This window comes from Haemorhous mexicanus, chromosome 14 (assembly GCF_027477595.1).
Source record: "Haemorhous mexicanus isolate bHaeMex1 chromosome 14, bHaeMex1.pri, whole genome shotgun sequence".
In the NCBI taxonomy this organism is placed as follows: domain Eukaryota; kingdom Metazoa; phylum Chordata; class Aves; order Passeriformes; family Fringillidae; genus Haemorhous; species Haemorhous mexicanus.
Genome location: NC_082354.1, coordinates 13,265,219 through 13,285,563, shown reverse-complemented (window position 1 = coordinate 13,285,563; position 20,345 = coordinate 13,265,219). Strand labels below are relative to the sequence as shown.

Genomic DNA, 20,345 nt, shown 5'->3' with positions numbered 1-20,345 from the left:
AAGCTGGAGGAAAACACTCATTTCAGCTATCTAACCTAACTTATCTAGGGGACCCTCCACACCCAATGGTTTATCAATTTAGATGTTAATTGCAATCCAAGTGCAACAGGGGATGAGGAGACAAATTTAGATCCTGACCTTCTACACATATGAAATAGCTACAAATACCTCCAACAGGACTTAAATTATCTTACAACCACAAAAGCTGCAATACAGCTGAAGCTCATATGATTCTATCCATATCAGTGAAAGCCATGATACAAAGGTAAAACATTTTATTATTGTACATGAATGTGTTTATCAAGGTGCATTCTCTGACTGTATATATGCCTGCACATCACCTACCAGTATGTTCAGAAAACACAACTGATCTTGCCAGACACCCAAGGAAAATTTAGGAAAAAATTGCTAATACCTAAGCTTCAAGGTTAATTCAATGGGAAACTCCCATTTGAACTTTAAGATATCTCACATTACCATGATATGGGGCTTTTGTACCTTTTTGTGTCACAATAACTGGGGTTAAATTCAACCTCAAGGAAGCTGACCTTGCCATCTTGTACCAATGATAAGGTTTTTCCAAGACTAAAACACCTAATAATAGACAAGTAACATTGCACTGCTAGGAAAACTATTAAAGGACTGTCCATACTTTTAAAATCCCATTTACAGGTTGGATATACAAGCTGTTGCTAATGAACAGCTAGGCTGCAGAATGCCACAAGTTAGTAAGCCAAGTAATTGAAATAAAGACACTCTTCCTTTCTGCCTTTCAGCAGCAGGGGCATCTGGGAGAGCCTGCATGCAGCTGGCAAGCCCCAGGCTCCCTGGGACTGGGCCACTCCATCTCCATCAGCCACAAGGCTGCCTCTGCATGCTGAAGTGCAAAGAAACTGTCAAGATACAGAATATGTACAACAGACTTTATCACTGGTACAAAAAAAAAATCTCCCATCTGAAATGTTTGCAATTAGAACCCCCTCACAATTACATTTCTTCTTCCATGTTTTAGTTGTAACAACTTTTAGCTATCAACTATCTTGCCAGAGGGAAAACTCAAAACCTACAGAATTATGACAAGAACAATCTGCTTACTTAGAATTCTAGGCTTAGTTAGAATTGGTTAAAAAAGAGTGAGTTACAACAGAAGATGTTCCATTACAGTTCAACTGGAAGAACTGTGGCTTACATGATAAAACTGAAGCCAACACATGGTCTCAGCGGTGATTTCTTCAAAGTAGAAACTATGAAATTTAAAGATCTAAGACAGATCTAGATTACTGAACTAGAAAAATATCAGTTAAGTGCTGTAGGCAACCTGAATGCTTTTGCACTGAGGTTTGCTTTGGTATTTAGTCAGGAAAATACTAAGACTCTGAACAGTGTAAAAACTACCAACGTTTCTAATGGCATTTCTACACCTTCAGACAGAGCTACATGCATGATTAATACACTTTAGTAAATTATTTCTAGTTCATAAATCATGATCTGAAACACAGCACACTGGCTCAACTGTCTTGTTTGCCTGTAAATAAAGATGCAAAAGAAAAAAAACTCTTCGAATTTGAAATATCTTTTATTTACCCTATGCTCTTTTTAACCATTATCTTAAAAAAGTATTTCTAGGAATTTTTCAGTGATCTTTATAAATAAATGGAAGTATCCAGGAATAAACATATGGGACCACTATGAATGTGAACTTCACACTACTTATACCCACTGCAAACTGCATCTGATCTCTGCAGTCTAGGACGTGGCTTTGTAAGAAATAAGACATCTTATTTTTCAGAATTTAACTCAGTATTCTTTAACCTTACACAATCATTTGGTACACAACTGTACCCATCTCATTGTTTTAAAGAGATACTAACAGTGTACAGAAAAATTGAATCCTGAATGAGGTACTACACACTTTAACAATTAGGCTGACAGCCACTCTCAAAGAAATAGCTAATAAAAAGTTCCCAGCTAGATCAATTAAGTAAAAAAAAAAACAACCAACCAAATAAAAAGTAGACAGACACAACTATCAAAATGCCTGCTATTACTAAAATGAAAAGAATAAAAGATTCTTTATACACTGAACAAAGCCAAGACCCTCTTTCCCCTGAGAAGTCTCAAGCTCAAAAATCTTGAACTAGCAGCCAGGGATTAATCTAATCTAAGAACAATTTAGATAGAAGACACTACTTAAAAAGTTGCTTTATTTATTTTTAATTACAGAATAAAAGGTATTCATTTATTTGTGGACATTTTTACTCATTTACTTTGGGAATAGCAAACAGCAGAATTACCTATCATGCAACTCTGGGATGGAAAACATTCCTATGAACAATTTTTTACTTTTTTTTTTTTTAAAGAGGAATTTTTTTTTTTAATGAATGAGAAAGTAACCATAATTCCAAAAACACCTTCCCAAACTGCATGCACAGAAATTTTCCTTCCCCAAAACTTTCTAAGTGTGAAAAGTAAACAAGAGATCAGCATTAATCTTTCAGAATGTATCCATTTAGAACAGAAATGGAAAGAACTCACAGGGTGGTTAGGAGAGTACTGCTGCATTAACATGATCCTACATTTGCCAAGAATTTTTTTTAAATTTTAAAAAAAAAAAAAAAAAACCTAAGCAGAATTTAATGGCTGTATAGCACTGATAGAATAACTAGACTTTACTTTCCACACCTATATTGCTGTAAATAATGATAAGATTATTTTCTTTCCCTATCCAATCCATAACTTATAAAGCTTTTTCCATCCCCCACCTCTGAGAAAACAAAGAACAAACAAAATAAATCCCCACCCAATCAAAGTTTAATTCCTCCATTCATAGCTGCTGAAATCACTGTTCAGTTCTGAGATTTCACAAAACACTTTTCCAAGCAAAAACACTGACAAGTAAAAACTCTTTCCAAGACTTTGACCTGTTTGTACTTCAGGGCAAACCACTGGGCTTTTACAGCACAGAGCTGAAATGATGGATATGCAGGAGAACAGAATTTAGGACTTAGCTCATCACAGAAAATAATGGACTGTAAAAAAGACTGATCATGTCTGGATCTGCAGCAGCATTTATGCACTGCTCCAGGGGAACCTTACTAGCTGAACTCAAAGTTATCTTGAGATGAACCTGCTTGCTTTAATATGCTGTGATGGTAGAAAGTAAATCCTACTTCTCAGACATTTATTACTTATTCACAAACACAACAAAAATCCCACCAATTGAGCCCAATAAAGAGAAGCAAAAATGGGTTATCAATGGCAATTTGTATGTTTACTCAGGTGTGAAGAACTCACAGTAAACAGCAAAGCCACTACAGCTGTCTTACATTACCCAAAATGAGAAGTTAGCATTTGGAGTATACTAAACATACTGGAAATATTGGAAAAAAAACTTGCCCACTTAGTTTTAAAATATAAATGATTGAATACTTTTGCAATTTAAATGGAAAAAAGCAAAATCTACAAAGAATATTACTAAAATTCTGCAAATATTTTTATGTGTCACTGAAAGATACAGCACAAGTGTGAGACAGAGAGCACTTATCAGAAATCTGTCTCTAAAATGTACAAAACCCCACTACACTTTAAGAAAGCAGAAATGCTGAGAGGGAGACCAAGCACCAAAAAACAGAACCAACCAGAAAAACCTTCCAAACTGAAGCAAACAAACCAAAACCAACAAAAAACCCCATGTTTAAACACAAGCAAACAACCCCTCCCAGATACTTAATATACTTTGAACTATCACTAAAACTTTAGCTTACATTAAATGTTTTTAGGGATTTTTTTTAAAAGTCACCTGAAATATGTCAGCAGTGCAAAACATTTAAGCAGTACTTAAGGTGAAAAGTTTTACTCAACATTTTGGTTTTCTGTAGGTTTTCATTTTTGTTTGTTTGTTAAATTATGCCTTAGATAACATTTCACACAGTGGTTACATAACTCTGCTGATGTCAGTGTTACTTTGTCTCAGGCCTACTAAGCTGCATAACTGCCAACACATTTTACATGATGCAGGGTTTCTTTCCACACCAGAACAGCTTTTGCTTTTGTAACTATGAAGGTGTATTTCTTTTGCTCAGAAAGGCCACAAAATTGTGCTAGGGATTGTAGAGGGAGGAGAGAAAACCAAGGCCCAAAAGCAATGGCAAAAAGAATCCTCAATCAACTCTGTTAATACTTTAGCCATTTTGTGCAAATCCCAGGCCCAAAAAGCAAGCAGCAAAAAGAGAAAAATGAAGTGAAAAACTCTGTTCAAAGAAAAATTAAAACCTACTAAAAATGCCAAGCTGGCATGATAAATCTTCCTTAATTTCAGATGATTTTCGTAGCAGCATTCTTTGTGCAATATTATACATTACCTTTAAATATGATCCATAGTATTTTGTTACATAAGGACTATCACACTGACTTAAAACAGTTATCTCTTGCTGTATATCTTCTATTTCATCTTCTGCTTCCTCAAGGTCTATGATTTTTATGGCAACCACTTGCTGTGTCCGATTATCAATTCCTTTGAAAACCTCACCAAAGGAGCCCTTCCCAATGCGTTCCAATTTTGTGAATAGTTCTTCAGGGTCTGCTCTGTGGTTCTAGAAAAAGAAAAAAAAAAAGGGAAAAAAGACACATGAGTTGCCTAATTTAGTTCCAAGTTATTAGCCCTCATTACTCCCCAAGAAGCACACCATCCAGATTTATCATCATGAGAAGGGCTGCATCAGGTAAATTTATTTCCTACACACTAACTTCCAATTCAGCTATTAGTTACAGAACATACATTATGCAATTCTGTCAGAGGTAAGTGAGCCTTACTAAGGAGGGAGTCAGGTACAAACCTCATTTCACTTCCTCACATAACCACCCTTTAAAGAATAGAGCTGTTCTTAACATTAATCCTGTCTGTGCAGGAATTCGAAGACTGGGGAATGCAATTACTGGCACAGGACCACCAACAACATCATCCAGGCAGAAAAGGTTGGGCTTCCCACCTGGCCAAGAGCTGGAGCAAGCACAGCTCCCTGTCATGTAACACAGTGAGGGGTGCCAGGAGAGGATGGCACGACTGCCAGGGCCTGAGATCAGGTGAGACCAGGTGTCTTTGGGGCAGTTAAAAGTGCTGACAGAAGGATAAGCCAAAGGAACAGAGGTATTCAGCAAGGAATGAGAAGCTGTCGTGGAGCGCTGGACCCGTGGCACTGCTCAGAACCAGCTGGTATCACCACACGAGCCTTACAGAGGGGAGCAGAGCACTGCTGAGGACACTGATGGTTTGGAATCTCTGCTGAATAACTACTCTCAAAATCACCAGATTGGCTATTATAAAAATATTTTACATTTCTTAGTAGTCAAGTAGATTTTTTAGTAGACAAGTAAGTAAATTTCTTAGTAGACAAGTAGTCAGGAGGGCAACAAAAAGGAAGGAAATTCTCATTTTCCCTTCAAGACAAAGCATGCCATGTAGCTTAGAGAACCTTGCATATCCCAACATCAGAGCACTGACTTTTGAAAGACATGGATGACACACTCCACAGTTTAACAACACAGAACTTGAGATCAGAGTACAAAAGTTTACAGAGAAATGTTTTGCAGAGTTCAGACAAACACACCAAAAGAACAGAACAGCCCATGCTTTGCAGAGCAACAGAATTAAACACCTTACTGCTATCAGAACTGGGCAACTGACTGCATGAATCAGTGTTGAATAAAGAAACATCCCTGCCTGGAAAAAGCCCTCTAACGCAGTAAGAAATTTTGAAAATATGGAAGAAATGCTTTGCTCTGCATCTCACTCACATTCCAAAAGTCAGAACCAGCAAAAGAAGTGGCAGGATGGCAAAAGCACACGTTTAACCTAAAGCACAGATTACCCTACACAACCAAATACTCAAATATCAACATGAAACTCCAGAAAATAACTTTACATTGGTGTTCTTGCAAATTCCTAAGAATATTTTTACTGGGAAAAAAAAAAAAAGCATTAATACTTTAAGCTAGTCCAAAATGGACAGTCCCATTTTCTTACATCTGGACCCTTACTGCTGCGTCTTCCCTTTGACCAGAACCAGAATTTATTCCACAATATGGTGAAATGAATCAGGAAACAGATTTAGCTAAGAGTTAACCATATGATTTTCGAGGTTTATTTTCAGCTGAATCAGTTCACTGCTCATATATACCAAGCTGTTATTTCTGTTATCACAAGAGGAGGGAACATGAATTAGTACAGCAGATTTATACTGATCTGTGGAGGTAAGATTTCGCAAACAGACAAGACACACTGCTGCTCCTGAGCAGCACATTACAGCTGTGGAATGAGCAATTTCCCTTCTGTCTATAATGAGCTCATTGCTACTCTACTCCATTAAAAACAATTTCTAGAAATAGTTAACAAAAAAAATGTAGTTTCTTCTATTCTTCTGATAGAGACAGTGAGAGACCTAAAAGATGAACAAACAAACAATCAAAGCAAATGAAAAAAAAAAAAAGGAAGAACCTATTTGGTCTGAAACCTGGAGGAACTAATTTTGTTTTACTGGGAAAGGAAACGACTGAAGCCTTCAGGTGCTCATAAAGCTTTTAGTTACAACGGTCAGAGAAGAGCAGTAAATCTTGAGACTGTCCGAAGACAAACACATTGCTGTACACTGCTGCACCATCTCCTGCCATCATTTCATCGCTAAAAGTAAAAACAATTTTTTAAAAAAATCAGAATTTAAAATCTATTTTCGGGCATGCTCTAAAAAAATTATTGTATGGACAGGTATGGCAAAAGCAGCAGCAACTGCCACTCAGCCTTTCCCTGCTGCCAGATAAGACGCCAAACTGTCCTCTAGCCAGGAATCATTTCTCAACTGCATTAGTTACAATAAGGAATAATTATCTCATAGTTCTCAATTTACAATAAACAAAGACATACACTTCCAAGAAACAAGAGGGATGACTGGAAAAACTTTTTATTGATGGTTAAATACTCATCTTCACAGAAACTAGCTTCAATTTAAGACATACTTGGAATCTGGGATTTCAGGAGTCATTCATACTAATTTGAGATTAAACCTGTCAAGTACTTCCAGTCAGATAAAAGAAAAGCGATTTAGTAACAGACATGCTCAGCTAATCCAGCCCTTCATAAATGTCTGATCACCTCAAAAGGCAACACTTGGATTCTGCTAGGGGAGAAACCTTAAGCAGAAAACTCCTCTGGGCTCCTCAGTAGAAAAGCACATCACTTCATCCTATACACCCTACTTAACCACCATCAACAGAACAAACCAGGCCTACAAATTCCCTCCCCCAAGCTATTTCAGGTGAATCAGAGCTTTAAAGGCTATTTTATCTTCCAACAACCCCTGATGCCATTATGTCTGAGTGCTGGAGTACAGGGAGATCAGTCATGGCTGGACTTCCCAGTGCTGCAGAACTCCATGTACATATCCCTGGGAGGAGGATGTGGAACAGAGGGCCATCAGAGGAGAACAAACTGTGCAGGACTACTTGAGGAAACAGTCACATCTTTCTATTCTCAGAAAATCCTCTCACAGCAAGCAAAGTCAGCTTTACAGCTTCTGTTACTCACAGAGGCTGACAAGAGAACTGTAGGACACTCCAGGATAAGGACAAATATTTCTGACCAACTACAGCTAATATTGAGATAATGTCCTTTGGAAAGACTTCAAACTTGTAACACTACATAACTTAAAACATGGCCTGAGAACAAAGACTGCATTTTGAAACAGACGTGCTTTTACCTTTCTTAATTTCCTTGTCTTTAAGCCTACTGTTCTACAGGAATGTCTTTCTGTAAGTAACAAAAACAAAACAAAAATTTAAAAGACTGCTCCGTAAACAAATGTATAGAAAAGGATGGAGACATATTTTATACAAATAAAAGTATGTATTTGTGTATACACATCCTCAATACATACCAGTAAATTTCTGCAATACAGCTGGCAGCTAAACTTCTAATATGGTAGAAATTAAAATTTTTAATACTATTTACACTCCTGAGCAAAACCACCCATTGTTATTCCTTGTTGCTTCACAGATTGTTCACTGAAATGGAAAAAAGCTTTGAAAGATGCCTGCATGAATAACCAGTATTCTTTTTTAAAATATATATTGATTTCCATGGGAAGCCAAGTCTATTGGGCAGCAGATGGTAACAACACAATAGACAGTACATGGACTCCATCATCACCTCTCCAAAGATAATACCTGTAGGTGGACAAATCAGGCAGAGAATGTCTTGCTCTTTCCCTCCCTAAGCCCAGTTCCAGACAAAAGCAGCAGCAAGCCTGACAAGCACAGGCACATCCACATGCCAGCTCCAGTCCCGCTGGTGTGACTAAGAGCAGCAGCACGAGCGGAGCGTGACAACACAAGCCCTCTCTGCACCCTCTGCACGGTTTCCAAGTGCACCATTTCACCAGCCCAGCAGAGCACACAGCCTGGGGCCTTCAGGAAATCTCTCCTCCTCTCTGATTCAACCTTGCACCATCACTGTATGTGTTTATACACATCTGTATGTGCACACAAAGTCACACAATCTGGCTCCAAAAGGACCACAGGAGGTCATCCAGCCTGACCACCTGCTGAGAAGTCCCAAATTAAAAGCACTGTAGCATCATTTTTGCCAGCATGCTTTTTTTTTTAACATAATTTTTGCCAGTTGTTGTGTCAAGCATTCTGCCAATCTGGCTTATATAACCTCTTTCCTTTGATTCCAATAAACACATGTTTCTGAAGCCATGTCCTGGCTGTGTTCTGCTACAAGACTGATTTGCCGACTCACCTTTTCACCTCTGACCCTGTCATGTACCTGTTCTTCAAATTCTGAATTTTTCCTTTAAAACAAGCTTAAAACATACCAAATATGTAACTTCCAAGATTATACAGAAACCTAATGACACAGACCAAATTAGAAGAAACACTATGTCAGGCTGTGTCTGGATCTGCCAGTACAGGACAGCTCTTTTACAGAAACAGATCTTCTGAAAATGCTCATTGATGAATTTCATTCAAAGGCACTGAACACAATTGAATGAAAAAACAAAACTTCAAAAAATCTTGGACAGAGACTGAATTAATGCTTTGATTCCAACAAAATCAAGCACCCAACATCCTCTAGGATTCCTAAAGCAATAATTTTAACAGTCCTGTGAAATTTCTTCTAAATAGTCTGTCAGTGTGAGAACACATATCCTCTTGTCTTAACAGTATTTCTAAAACCTGACTGAGAAATGCTGTTACACCATGAGGACTTTGAGGCATCTCCCAGGGTTTATCTGGAACAGAAATTCCCTTAGAATTGTACCACTGCTGCAGAGCAGCTCACCTACACTTACACTTCCATTACCCAAATATGCATTAAATATATAATAATTAGTTCAAAGGATTTTATGAAAGGTTGGTAAGAGAAGCCCATAGAGTGTTTACTCATGTTTTTCAAGCACCCACTACTATGGCAGCCTAACAGACCCTGGTATCTTTGGAAGCCATCAGAATTATCTGTGTTTAAAAGACTGTAATTTCAAGCAATTCCATCTGCAGGCATTTAGCTGTTCTCAGATAATAAAGCACCTCTTAAATTTTTATTCTGTTCAGACCCCCCCAAAAATAAAATTAAAAGGGGGTAAGATTGACAAACCTGATAGGCTACAGTACCTTCTTAAGAGTAATATGTTAATCAACAGACAGTTTTCTTTATCTCTTGCCACACACTATCTGCATAAAATTTCAGATATTTTATATCTATATATATACACACACTAATTATACCCCATACATGTTAAAACATGTAACAATATTTATTCACATAAATTATATATTTTCATATTTAACTTGCATAAGGAAGTTACTCACAGAAACTGTGCCATAGACGTGTGTGTGTGCGTATACATAAAAATTTAAACAGTTTGAAGTTAATGCAGGCACAGGTGCAGATTCATTATGACTTAAACAGAATAAGAAAAAATGAACCTGCTGACATTCAAGACAAGTGTAGAACCTATAGACATCTCTTCTTCATCGTGAACATACACACACTTTTTTTCCAGCTATTTTGGCATGTAAATAAACTGATGTTCCCCTGCAGTCTTGTTCAAGACTAAGATATCAGAATTTGATTATATTTACTGGAACTGTATGATACAAATACAGAGAATATTACTTTAACAACAAAACAATTTGATTTTATCAAATTTTTACATTATCTACAAGTTTTTCTACTCAGTGGGTAATAAAAACTAGATCTGGATTTTGCTGTCCTTAAATGCGACCTGACCTGAGTTACACCCTTTATGAAACATCTCTCTTATCTGACAAGGCCAAGATTCATTGCCATTTTTAGTGAGAACCTAGGGAACTTCATATAAAAGCAAAAACAGCAAGCAAAAACGTTTGTAGCTTTGTTTTCATCAAGTTAGCGGTAAGGTGAGCTGCTTGAGAATTTCTATGACTATCAAAACTCTAAAATCAGCATTCAAATCCACCTATTGTCAAATTTTGAAGGAAAGAATTACCTTCATATTCAAACCACCTCTGACCCATGGCAGATGCGAGCTGTCAATTGTATGTTATGCTGGAAATGGAAACCACTGAACTCACTTCCTCTATTCTTAGCTTTTATTTCACACACCATAAAGCAGCTTAGGAAAAAGCACAAATAAGCACAAAAAAAGACTAATACCATATGTCGCAAAGATTTGCTCTTTGACACAGGCAATTTAAAAAATTTACACCAATTATTTATAAAGAGCACTCTGCAAGGAGGAAAGGAAACAAAGAACAATTTCCCATGACAGTGAGTTTCTCTATAACTGATATCCTACACATCTTATAGTCCAAATGGAGTCCCACTTGGCTTCTATTCTATGCATCAATACCTTTTAACTACCTAGTATATTTTTAAAATGTCCTCAAACCACTGCATACAGCTGCATTATCTCCAGTCTGTTCACATCTCTGAGGAGCACAGCCTATTAAAAAAATCAGAGAAATTAAGGTGGGGAGGACACACGAATTACATGATTGAGTCTTTAGTACAATTTGAAAAAGATGTGAGTGGCTGAATGTTTTCTAGCTAGAAGCATGGACATCCTGAAATGGAGACAGAAATCAGTTCAAGGTATCAACAGGTTCTGGTGTCCCAGTGTTATCAACTAACTCTGTTCTGCATTTATTAAGAGTTCAACAAACTGATCTTTCACAAGTTTCACGTTCTCTGTTGAACAGTGCAGGACAAGTGACTGCTGAATGAGTAACTTACTCCCCTCAATGAACTAACCTGCATCAGAAGTCAGAACATAAAGGACTACTGCAATTTCTCCTTGCTTAAGAACACTTGTATCCTCTCCATTTTAAGAACTGCTTTGTAAAATGTACTCTGCAGAGAGACTTCAAAGGCCACATCTAATAGGAATATGGAAAAATAACCATTTATGGGCTGCAGCCTACTTTTAGCAGTGTGCCTTTCCTTTTAGCACCAGCCTGCTTATCAGTACACAAACAATTTTTTTTTGCCACACCCATTTAAAGGAATAACCGTGTCAGAACTCTGCCAGCAATAAACTATATCACTACAGCATTTCAACCATTTTCCTAATATTTAAATACAGCTAAGTGGCAACTGTTACATAAATTTGACAGGCCTTGTCACTCTAGAAGCCATTTTAGCATTTCCTGTGTAAGTTAGGACTTGATACACAGACCTTCCTCCTGTAAATAAGATTAGAATTATATTACAAGCCAGCTAGAACACAAATAACAACAAAATCCAGGTTTTTAACTTGCCAATTCATAAACTAAAAAGTAGTAGAAAGACCTCAAGTATGACACACATTAGCACTTTTGCTAAATCTCTCCAATGAAGAAGTCTACTTATTTTCAGGCCAAACGAAATTAAAGTGAGGCACAAACATTCTAGTTGAAAAAGGATGGCTCCAAACCACAGTGTGGGTGGGTTAAAGAGCAGGCCACAAGTTTAGCTACCACAGATAAGGCTCCAGGCACAGTGACTGCCTGCAATGCACCCTAAGTGGGACCCCATACTCAGAGGGTATCACTATTCCTCTAATCTGGGGAGGGACCATTTGGAGAAAGGAAGGTAAAACAGTCTACTTGAATCCTACAGCTTCTGTCCTCTCCCCTAAGGCTAGAGGACCACAAGCTTGAAAGCTGTACTTTCTTCTTGAACATTGGCCCTTGATCATATCAATGATAATGGACCAGAAGCTACAAAAAGCACACAAAGAAAAACCAGAAATACAACTGCAAAATGAGCTGCAAAGAAAGAAACCTCTGCTGCCAGAACCAACCTGCCCGTTTCAGGAAACTCCTTTTTCAATTACTTTGCAGCTCATTCACAGCATGGCAAAGCATCTCATTACATAAAAGGCAAGGGGAAGGGGGAGGGGAGGAAGAGAAACACCCCGGAGGAAAAAAAAGAATCAGATTCTTCTTGCCAACTAGGCTAGAATAAAGCTGTGCAGGAATGTAAAAATGTTCTTGCTATGACCAGCTGCCAGATGACACCTTCCTAGGTGAGAGATCAATAGCAAGAACATTTTGCTCCCCTCAGTAATTCTCTATGTTTTTAACTGATCTACATCAGTAGAAATTCAATCCTTTTACTCAGTGTTTTACACTTAGGCATGCTACAACACTCATGGTCGCTTCAAGCTGTACACTGTTTTTATTATTCTGCATTCAGCTCCCAACACAGAAGCCTCCACTGAAACACAAATCGTCATCTAGCATAGAACCCTCTGATCCTCCCCCAGTCAACATTATTCAGATATTCACAACATATAACAGTACCCAGTTGAGAGGAAAGCCTGCAAAAGATTGGGGAGCAGGAGGAAACAGGAAAAAACCCTCCATTCTCCAGGACTGAACACATGGTTCTTGAGTTCTGGTTCATATAAACAGTGAAGCCACTCTGGGCTCTCACACTTTCCCTTCCAAGGCTCAAATGTGAAACCTGCAGATTTCTGCACATTTCTCATTCCTTCTTCTCCTTCACTGATGCACAGAGAATTTATGCAGAACCATGACAGACCTTGTCAGAAAGCTTTTTCAGATATGCTGCCTCAATCAAGACCATTCAAATCCAGATTTCAGCAACACAAACTTGGATGCACACTTCCAAAAACTGCAGCTTTTTGCAATTCTTCAAAGTTTTCCTTATGAAGAAGGAACTAAGTTGGAGCCATGCTCTCTCCTGAGCTATGGACCTAATCAATATAGCCCATCTCTGCAAAAACACACGCACAAATTATGATGAAGAATGAGACCAGCAAGCTACTGCTACTTTGTCAGTACCTGTATTAATAGTTTCTCTGATTCAGTTCTTTTCGCCAAATCTCTTTGGCTAGCAATCCTGTGGCAGAGGAGATTTCAGTATCACCAGGTGGGCACCCTTCCCAGTAGATTTAAGTTTCTCCTTCAGAGCTAAGGAGTGTGCTCAGTGATCCTCAGCTAATGAGCAGAAGAGACATGTTCCAGAAGAACTGCAAGAAGTTTAAATTTAAAGAACAAATGACAGTTCTTTAAATAAATGCGGGTGAGGCAGTATTAGGAAGGAATTTTCTTTCAAATTATTGTAAGAAAGAAATAGCAGGATTTGGAACAGCGACTCCTGACGCAATAGATACCTCACCAACTATTTCTTTGAAGACACCATACAAGCAGATACTACAGCACGACAAAAAATATTTACCACAGAAGATTTCAAAACCAACTTTGTACCATTCATCTCCAACCTCATCTTCCCAAAACCCATTTCTGAATGCTTTTGTCAATCACTAAATTCAGTTCCTAAGAATAAATGAGAGGCAAAACAACAGTGTCTTATAATTTTCCAAATTTCACGACTTCTAAATCTGAAGACAGTCACTAAAGAAAAAACAAGTGGTACTTTTACTACTGGTTTTAAAATTCAGCCTTTCATTTTTATAGATGACTGAAAGCTGAGGCTACTACTCTTGTCTATCTTCACCAATACATTTCACAGGAATCACAGGACAAATGCTGCTGCAGAGGCATACTCAGTCACACATACACCTCCTGGTGTACCACCAAGTTTCTATATAGAAAGAAACATTCCTCTCCTCAAAATACGTACCTAAATAAAAAACTGCAATACATTACTGGATTATTGCTTGCTATACATTCTCCTTTTGGAGAAAAAGGAGAAAAGCAAGACAAAGCTTTCATAAGGACTTGTAAAGCTGAGACACTGGAGTTCAAAAACAGCCAGTGCAAACATATTCAATGTTAAAATCAGAATAAAATAATGATATCCTTTTAAAAGTTAGAACTCTTATTTTCAGATGTAATGTTTTTACCTTTGGGGAAATATTATTCTCTGCCCAAAACTGACAGTGTATGATGGTACAGAACAGCACAGAGATTAAGGTGAGCTGGTTTATGTGCTGTCTGCAGCTTCAGCTGGTTTGCCTCTGAATTCCAAGTCAAAGCACTCAATGTGTCTATAAAATTGTAAAATATGCACAGAAAATACTACTACAGGACTGGACTTTTTCTTTCAACCTTGACAAAAGCATCTGCTGAATTCCAGGTGATTATAGCTGCACAGCTCCCGTGTACTGAATACTTTTCAGAGCTCTGACGACTCTCCTCCTTTGACACCAGTTATACAGTACAACGATGACTGAGCCATACTTTTCTTGCCACCAGAGTAACTTACCACCAGGCATAAGAGGGAAGAACCAAGTTCAGCTAATACAGCCTGAGCTGATTCAGGAATCTACTATTGGATACAACAGAGCTTGTAGGCCCTGCACAACCAGGAAAGGAACAACTGCAGTGTTGAATTCCACAAATATTTTGTGCTTCAAGCAGAAAAGAGGCTTGTTCTCTATAAGGCTTAAAATACTGTCTTCCTGCAGTCTACCTGCACCACAGCTCAAAGTACCAATCAAAGAACTGAAACTGGAAAAAACACCAGAGTCCACAGCAACTTAATCATAAGACATCAGTTTTCTAGGCACTGTGGAAGTCTCCTGGTGTCCAACGAGTGCTAGACTTTCCAGTTTCCCTTAAGTAAGACATGTTTCTAAATAGTAAAAGTTTAAAGCCTTTTCAAATTTGCTGTAGAAGCATCAGGATACAGCTCAGTTCCTAGGAGAGGAATAAATTAAAAGAACCTTGAATGCATCCTTCTTTGAAGGTTTAAGTTTCTCTAACATGCACTTTCTGTACATTTAAGTATTTTACAGTAACAGACTGCTTACTCTTAACAGAAGCCATATTCTTTTAACTTCAGTGCAGAAGGTTTACTAGAAATCTGACACGCTTCCAGACCAGCTTTAGGTACCACACATTTCTAGATGCACACTAACTTAAGAGACAATGTGGGTTTTTTTCTAGGGCCATGAAAAAGACCACTTACAAAATTAAACACTACCTCTCATCTTTCTCTACTCACCCAACTAGGCATTAAGTGATCTGCCCCTGAGCAGCCTGCAGGGAGGGGCTCTCCAGCTGCCAGGCTCAGGCCGTTCAGTGAGCAGCGCCCTACAGCCACTCTGTTAACTGGCAGCACAGAGAGCAAAGCTCACCTTGACTTCCAAGTTTTCATTTAATCAAGCAATCCTTCAATTGTGAATCAGAGTACACTGCCTGACAGGTCACATGCTCCTGGCTGCTACACTTTTAGAGGAAGTTCGGTTCTTTATTGCAAGATAGCCTGAATGCCAACAAAAACAGACGGAGAGCAACTCTAAACAACCTTTCTGGCTGTGCTCAAAACTACTGTCATACAGCATCAGGAGATATCAGCAAAGCCATGAGAAAGGAAACAGAAAGCATTTAGATGAGTAGGATAGCAGAGATAATGGGACATAAAGCCCCAAAGCAGGTTCCAAAGACACACATACTAACAAAATATATAAACAAGAATAATCAATATTTCCATCAGTTAATAAATTAATATTTCACATCAGTTAATTAATACCAATAAATTAATATTCAAATTTGCATGACAAATTAGAATAGGAAAAGGGCAAGTTTATACATTAAAACTCCACCAACTAAAAAAGGCATTTATTACTTGAGTGATGCTCCAGCAAATGTACAGACTTGTTTAGAAAATTTAAATGCTGACATATTGAAAAGTAGCCTCCCTATCCACCTTAGAAAGGTTAATTGTTACTCAATTGCAAGAGAACAGTTTCCAACCTCTTTTATTTGTACAGGGTTTTGGAGCATTGTGTGAGATGCTGCCAAGAACATAAGTTCATCAGAAACACATCAATCTCAAATGACATCCTTGAAATGTTCTGATCACTTGAAACAAACAACCCTCTGAACTGTGTACTCTGTCTGCTGGGCAATACAGGAGCACTTAGGACTAATAATAAATAAGGGGTCCAACACCTTCTTCACTCCAGCTGTTTTCAGCACCTGGGCTGGTTAAGACACAGGCAACATGTCTCTTACAAGCTGTATCTACAAATGTTCTGTAGGAGTTCAACTCCATTCCTTGAAGACAGTGCTGGTGAACAGGTTTCTCACTGTGAGATCTGAAAGCATTCCAGACTAAGAACCAGTCTGAATATTTTTATCCCAAGGAACAAAGTTACTGTGACATTACTGAATAAAACCTCAAACCTGACAATCAAGCTCACTGCAAACTGTGCTTCCTGTAACCAGGACACCTTAACTGTGCTCACCATCCTTTCCATTTTCCATCTCATCTGTGATTCTGTGTAAAATGCCACAATTTGGGTATCATATTCAACTTCAGACCACTTACATCATACATACACTGAGTACTTGGATCTTACTGAATGGGCTTAGGAGTTTGGCAGCTGGCTGGCTGAGTTACCACTGTACAACTGCATCAAGTGGAGCCTTTCCAAAGGAGCAAGGAAATTGAATGTGTTTAGGAAGTTGTTAGCAGAGGTAAGAATGGTTAGGTATAAAATTTGGTTTTGTCAGGGACACAAGTTAAACAGAATGCAACCACTACATAAACAAATGGCTCTATAACTACTCATAATGGCAACAGATAATACCACCTCTGGGTCTGCCACTGCTGCCAGGGGACTAAAGTGAGACTCCAAGTCCACCAAAATAACTCTGTGTGATTTTCTGTAATTTTCCATGTTGGAGATTTTTTTTAAAGGGGACATGACTCTTGATAAGATGAAAAATCTTGGATGTCAAAAAAGCTTCTGATACACTTTGGTGATAAACTGTCTTAAGCCTTGTTTTTGGAGTATGTGAATTACATAACATGTTTATTTCTGGATTTTTCTTGATACTTTTTGTATAATCAAATGTAAGAGAAAGCACAAGATGACAATAAAGCTGAAAACTTCAGGCTTGTGACATTCTCTGACAAATTCAGCTTCCAACTGTTACATTCAATAAAATCTTTCCACAATAGATTACAAAACAAGAGGTTTGACATTACACTTTCCCACAGTGATAGTTTTAACAGAACAATTAAATCTTGTATCACCGAGGAACCTGTTTATTCCTCTTCAATCAATCACCACACATTTACTTTAACACTGAGCAGAAGCAGGCACGCCTTTACCATCACTTAGATGATCCTGCCTGAATAGGCCAGATAGGTTAAAAAACCCCAAAGGAAACAACTCTTCTACCTCAGGCTGCCATGCAGTTCTTGTGTTGGTTTTAGTTTCTTTTTTAAATTAAAACACTCTGTATTATGACTCTTCTAGAATAAGGATGAGCAGATGAACATCACATCAAATTCTATTTTTTTGTATTCTGAGGGTTTCAGGACTTGTGTAATCATCTTCATTAAAAAAAAAATCACCAAGGAAAAAACTGTGGTTTAATTCGATGCATCTGGATTTATCTCATAGTCTAAAAAATGTTTTTAACATACTGATATATGTTAAGGACTGTGGGTTACACTAACAATACTGTAGGGATAAGGATGGTATTAGGACAAAATTTATTGGTATAACAATGAAAAAACAGAACCTTAAATAATTTGAAGTTCCTTTTGTGCTGGCAGTTACAGTTGGAAAATAGGACAGCACAGATATAAAAATAGGAAATTAGGAAATTGACAAACTAGACTGTTGAAACAGAAGTTTCCCAAATACAAACACACTAGAAAGCCCAGAGGCTGTAATTAAAGAAGCTCAGACTAAAGCCTTTAAATCTCTTATCACAAAATTTCTTCAGGATGTTCTAATGCAACAGTTATTCTGACACAATGGAACAAGTAGGCTAAGAAGATGTGGCTTGTGTCCTCTTATAGAAACAAAATGTGAATGACCATAATTTAACAGATTTCAGAAAGCCTAGAAATTATTAGAAAAGAGAAAGGTAAACTAAACCATAGCACTGGTAAACCATAGTAACTAGCATAAATATACAAATACTGTTTATACATTAACTCTACACTTTTTTGAAGTCATAAAGTTACCTGACCAAGAGATATATTAACTTTTTGTTCTGAAGCCTCCTGAACTCTCTACTGTATCTCTCACATACACAGAGATGAGGTTTTTTTCACTTCAAATACTACAGAAACATCATAAATGTTTCTGTAGTATTTGAAGTGAAAAAACCTCAGATGTTATACAGGTATGACTATCCCAGAACTTAAGAGAATGCTCAAAACACTGACTGGGCTGCCAGTGTCTGACAAGCAAAAATCAGCACTGAAATGAGCTATCTTTACATTGATAAAGATCTCTGACTAAATTTATATCATATTGTCCAGTGGAGTAAGAATGAAGAGTCAGAGGTATTGCACCTTTGCTACGAAAGTCAGTAACATGCCAACTTGTTTGTTTCCTAAGTAGGTAACACAAACACACAAAAACGGCACTAGGCCTTATTCCCAGGCGAGCAGAGGTGCAGGGTTCTGACAGACTATGGTCCCCGGTGCTCTGTCCCCACCAGGCCTGGCAGATACCACCTTTCCATGAATCCCAAGGTCCTCCGGGAAGCCGCACTACAGGCCCAGCGCCAGGGTGGTGGGGAAGTCCTGCAGCAGGTCCGCCTGCCAGCGCGCCTGGTATGTCATTTACAGCGCTCCCACACACCCTGCGATTAACTTCACTTCGCCTTTAATCAGTTTTAGAGGCTCTTACGTGCTCCTGGATGCGGCGCGGCCAACCCTGAACAAAGGGAGGCAGGGAGGGAGGGGAATCCCTTCTCCTCCGCCGGGGTGCAGGTACGCGGCCCCCGCAGCCTCCCGTTACCTCGGAGCAGCCCCTGCTTCCCCCTCTGCCTCCCTCGCTCCCCCGGCGAGGCGGCCGGCCCGGCCTCCCCCCAGCCCGAACGCGGCCTCCCCGCGGCCCCGCTCCTCTTCGCCCACCCGCGGCCCCCCGCGCCCCGGCGGCGGCTCCGCCCGGTGCGGGCCGCAAACGCCGCTTCCGGAGCCGGGGCCGGGCCCGTCGCCTCCATTTTGGGCCCGGTGCGGAGCTCACCTGCATGCCGGGCACTTGCACCGCCACGGGCGAGTGGGCCATGGCGGGCTGCGGCGGCCGGGCGGGCGCCGCCCGCTGCTCCCCGATCTCGGCCTCTTTCTCCTGGGCGGCGGCGGCGGGGCCTGGAAGGACAAAGCGGCGGGGAGGCGGCGGCTTCAGCGCGGGCCGCGCTCCCTCCTTCCCTCCCCGCCCTGCCCGCCGGCCCCCGCCCGCCGCCGGCTCCTCACCTCGCGGCCGCGGGGCTGCGCTGCGCGAAGGGCGGGCGGGGGTCGCTAGCACCGCTGTCCCCTGCCCGCCGGGCTCCCCGCAGCGGCCCTGCCCATGCCCCGCTCCCCGGTCCCGGCGCGGGGCGGCTGCTCGGGGCCCCCCGGGGTGGCGGCTCTCGGCGCGGCCGGGGCTGGCTCAGAGCGCCATGACGGGCTACGGCTGCAGGCGGCGGCTGCTGTGCGGCGGCTGCTTCCGTCTCGGCTCCGGCCTCGCGGGGCGGAGCCGCCGCACGGCCCTGGCGTCACGGCGCCCGCCTCCCCGGGCGGGCCGGCACCGGGGCACCGCGGAGCGAGGGAGGGGCCGCGGGGACCCCTCAGCGTCAGCACGCCCCGGGCTGGGAACTGCGGCCGCCCGCGCTGTCACAGAGTGACCAACATATAGGTTGGAAAAGACCTCTGAGGTCATCGAGTCCAACCGATGGCCCAACGCAACTTTGTCAGCCAGGCCATGGCACCGAGTGCCACGTTCAGTCTTTCCTTAAACACCTCCAGGAACGGTGACTCCACCACCTCCCCGGGCTGCCTGTTCCAATGTCTAATCACCCTTTCTGTGAAGAAATTCTCTCTAATGTCCAACCTAAACCTCCCCTGGCACAGCTAAGATCTTATCCCCTTGTCCTGTCGCTGGTTCCCC

At 40.3% G+C, this 20,345-nt stretch overlaps 1 protein-coding gene across 1 annotated transcript in view; it reads right to left on the bottom strand.

Moving 5' to 3' along the window:
• Positions 1-19,893, bottom strand: part of STK26 (serine/threonine kinase 26) — a 30,888-nt gene extending 10,995 nt beyond the window's left edge. The window contains exons 1-3 of the mRNA XM_059859739.1: positions 19,673-19,893; positions 19,446-19,567; positions 4,362-4,592 (exon numbers count right to left, since the gene is read on the bottom strand). Coding sequence (XP_059715722.1) covers positions 4,362-4,592; positions 19,446-19,487 — 273 coding nt within the window. The 5' untranslated portion in view covers positions 19,488-19,567; positions 19,673-19,893. The remainder of the gene's footprint in view (positions 1-4,361; positions 4,593-19,445; positions 19,568-19,672) is intronic.
• Positions 19,894-20,345: the final 452 nt, after the last annotated feature.